The 3993-nt window shown below is 46.6% G+C and overlaps 1 protein-coding gene across 1 annotated transcript; it reads right to left on the reverse strand.

Moving 5' to 3' along the window:
• Positions 1-1705: 1705 nt before the first annotated feature.
• Positions 1706-2881, reverse strand: LOC147014145 (uncharacterized). Its single transcript, XM_085850592.1, has one exon. The coding sequence runs from the start codon at positions 2492-2494 to the stop codon at positions 1706-1708; it is 789 nt and encodes a 262-aa protein (XP_085706718.1). The 5' UTR covers positions 2495-2881.
• Between the last annotated feature and the right edge of the window lie 1112 nt (positions 2882-3993).

Raw genomic sequence — 3993 nt, forward strand, 5'->3', positions numbered from 1 at the left:
AGAAGGTGTCTGCAGCAGGGTTTTCCTTCCCGGGCCGGTAAACAATGTCGTAACTGTAGCAAGCTAGGTCTATCCGCCATCTCATAATTTTTTCATTCTTAATTTTCCCGTTATTTTTCCCGTCAAACATGAATGCCACGGATCGTTGGTCCGTAACGAGCGTGAAGTGGTTTCCCAGTAAATAACGTCTCCATTTCCGCAGCGCTTCGACGATGGCGTACGCTTCCTTCTCTATCGCTGAGTGTCTCTGCTCGCTTCTAGAGAGAGTTCTCGAGAAGAACGCGACCGGCCGCCCAGACTGATTAAGTGTAGCAGCTATCGCGTGATCTGAAGCGTCGGTTTCCACCACAAAGGGCACCGAGCTATCGATCGATAAAACCGCGGACTTACTGATATCATCCTTGAGGCTGTGGAAAGCTCTTACAACAGCGGCATCTGGTGGAAAGTTTTTGCAATGCACTAGGGGATGTATTTTCTCGGAGTATTGCGAAATCCATCTCGCATAGTAAGCGAACATGCCGATCACCCGGCGCATTGTCTGCAAGTCCTGAGGTGGTGGAAGCTCACGGAGCGGGCGCAATCGCTCAGGATCAGGCTTAATTGTGCCATCGGCTATCGTGTAGCCGAGAAGGTCAATTGACCTTGCCGAGAATACGCATTTCTCGTAGTTGAGAGTCAGATTATATTTTCTAGAAATGCTCAAGAATCTGTCCAGATTCCTATTATGTTCCCCCTGATCCCTACCGCACACTGTGACATTGTCCACGTAAACAAAAGTGTCTTTGAGGTTTTCATCTGAGATGATGTCGTCCATAACCCATTGGAAGCAAGCTACTCCATTCGTGACACCGAAAGGTATTCTCCTGAATTGGTAGAGGCGCCTCCCTGCCTGGAATGCAGTGTAAGGTTTGTCTTCCTCTCGGATGGGAATTTGATGATAGGCGCTTCGCAAATCGATGGTGCTGAATACCTTATAATTGGCCACGCGTTCGACCATCTCGTCTATGCGCGGCAGGGGGTAGGCATCGAGTTGGGTAAAGCGATTGACCGTTTGGGAATAATCGACAACCATTCGTTTCTTATGGTTCTGACTGCTGGTTACTAACACCTGTGCGCGCCATGGCGAATCGCTCGGTTCTATAATTCCTTCTTCCAGTAATCGCTTGGTTTCTGAGGTGATGAAATTCATGTCAGCAGTGGTATATCGCCGCAATTTAATCGCTATCGGTTTGCAGACCGGTGACAAGTTAGCGAACAGCTGGGGGGACATCACCTCCACGGTGGTCATCGCATTTAAAATTAGACGAGGCTTGCTTCCTCCAAAGGGTATTTCGACGCTCGTGTGCTGCTTGAGGACATTATGACCCAGAATTACGTCTGCGCACAAATCACGAAGCACCAGTACCCTTACATCCCGATGCGTGTACCCTTTTACGTCCAATTCAACATTGCAGTACCCTCGTACGCGGGATTGTAGTGAAGTGGCGGCCATGCATACCGTATTGTCTGTCGGGTGGATTTTCCATTTCCTGCCCTTCACTAGCGAGCTGTTGACGAAACTTTCAGAGCTACCGGTATCAATCAGTGCCTCAGCCTCATGCCCGTTAATTCGTACGTTGATGATAGCCTTGGATAGATTCCCCGGGGAGGCTGCAGTTAGTTTCTTTTGCGAGTAGAGAGCCGCAGAAGTGGGTTTATTTCTCCTTCAAGTAGATTTACATACCCTGGCATAATGCCCTTTCTTGTCGCAATTCATGCATGTGGCATCTCTGGCGGGGCATTTTTGACGAGGGTGCCTTTTGTTCCCACAAAAGAAGCATTTACCAACCGGAGCAGTTGCTGAGGAGTTTGACGTGGCCTGGGTATCCGGCTCCTCGGGTGTTTCTCCATCCCCTATGTCTGGCTGTGTCTGTGCCAGTGGGGTTCCTTGGGTTCCCATCGTAGCAGCGTTCATTAGCAGCATCGGTGTCCCAAATGACTCAGATTGCTGCTGAGCCGTATCCATCGCTCGTGCCTGATCGACTACCTTGTCAAGAGTGGGTTGCGCTTTCTCTAGTAAGCGTTGCCGTATGTGGGCTGATCTGAGTCCTTGGATGAATGCCTCCCGTGTCGCTTCCTTTCGGTGTTCCTCGGTGTTTACGGCCCGGAAGCTGCCGTCTTTTCCCAGCTGATTCAGAGCTTGCAGGAACTGATCGATTGTCTCCCCGGCTGCTTGCTTGTGTGTGTTGAGAAGATGTCGTATGTATACCTCGTTCTTGGGCTTCACGTAGAGCGCCTGCAGCACGTCGATCGCTGCTTCGTAAGTGTCGCACTCCGAGAAGAGCCTGTACACGCTGGGCGAGACATGATTCACGAGAGCGGCAAATTTGTCAGCTCCCTCCTCGATGATGGTCAGATAGTGTGAGAAGGAACAGAACCAATGCGACCATTTCATTTCTGCGTCAGTCGCGTTTGGGTCTGCGTTGAACCTCTCTGGTTTGTAGATCTTGTCCATCGTTGGTTGAGAGAGCCGAGAAAACCAAATGGAATAAATTGAAATGAGAGCGAGAGAAGAACCTTCAGTGTTTAGGCTTTATTCCATTTGATTGGAGCCGCTTCTGCGGGCACACCGGGGAATACAGGTTCAGCTAGGAGTACATAAGCAGTAACGTATACATGTGCAATTAATCATCGCAGACTAAATCCGCGTAAGCACGAAGTTCGATATAATCTCCATTCTCACCAGTCAATGAGCACCTTCAGTCAACGAGCACCAAGTGAACAGCCGATGTCAATGGCAATGCCCCGGGGACAATCACCCCGTGCCGCGGAGACCTCCCCTTATACGCGAGACGCACAACATGTGATCCCGCGTCATGTCCCTCAATTCACCTCAATTCACCACACTAATACTTCCGTGTTCATTAATAAATAAAATTGTGTTTAGAAGATTACGCACAATAATTTCTTCAACTTTCTTTTCTCAGTTTCGTTTTTTTCACATTGACGAGCAATATCAAGTTTTGTTCAAATCAGGCAACGAAAAAAAAATTATTTAAAAAAATCAATTCCCGATTTAGTCAAGTACTCTTCAAGATTATTTGATCAATGCAAACAACCTCAGCCATATAGTTTGCTGGAGCTATCGATTTTTTTTCAAATCTCAAATATTTAGTTTAGACAAAGAACGATTTATTTTTAAGCATAAAATAAACATCGCCATTTTGATCTAATAGTTCCGTGTTAGTTAATAAATAAAATTGTGTTTGGACGCGTGCTTCATTGAAAGATGACTCCTGAGGTAAATGCTCAAATTTTCTTCAAGTTAAAGTTTGACCACTAAATAATATTAAAATTTCGTGTCTTTTTATTTTTCATCAACTGCCGTCACAACGGGAACCCAACGGGTTAACGGGTCGTCTAGTGCTAAATAAAGCACACCAGCATTTGCTTGTGCAAACTGGTCCTCAGACTGTTGAGAGAGGTTCAGAAGAAATCCTTCCTCACTGGCTGGCACCACTGTTACGTCACATTTAAAATTCACATGTTGAGAAAACAGGAGTTACGGCATTGGGAACAGCCAGAAATGAAGGCGTGGTTGCTCCGGTTGAGACTGGATGTTCGAGGCATGGATTCAGCACCGTGTTATGAATACTTGTTGAAGCAATTGATAAAAAGTTTATTTTTTTCTAATTACCAGTAAGTCTCTGAGTCCTCACTGCATGTAACGACCACATATTTAAGGAAACTTGGGATGGGGCAGGGTCATATGAAGTAGAGCCCCTATATATGAGTAGCAACAACTTGCAATTTGACACCATTTTGTATCCATCGAACATGGTGCACCCAACCTGTGTTCATTGTGCAAGAAACGTAATGTGTCAGTTTTATATTCAAGCCATAGACTCCTATAGAGAAGAACTGGAACCTCACGATCTTGGGGTTTGTAACTTGAGTCTGAAGGATTAACTCGAGTCCGGGGCTAAAATGACTTCGAGAAGGGCTAGAGACACG

The sequence above is a fragment of the Eptatretus burgeri genome, chromosome 13 (assembly GCF_056783735.1).
Source record: "Eptatretus burgeri isolate ZD-2024b chromosome 13, Ebu_testis_v1, whole genome shotgun sequence".
Taxonomy (NCBI): Eukaryota; Metazoa; Chordata; class Myxini; order Myxiniformes; family Myxinidae; genus Eptatretus; species Eptatretus burgeri.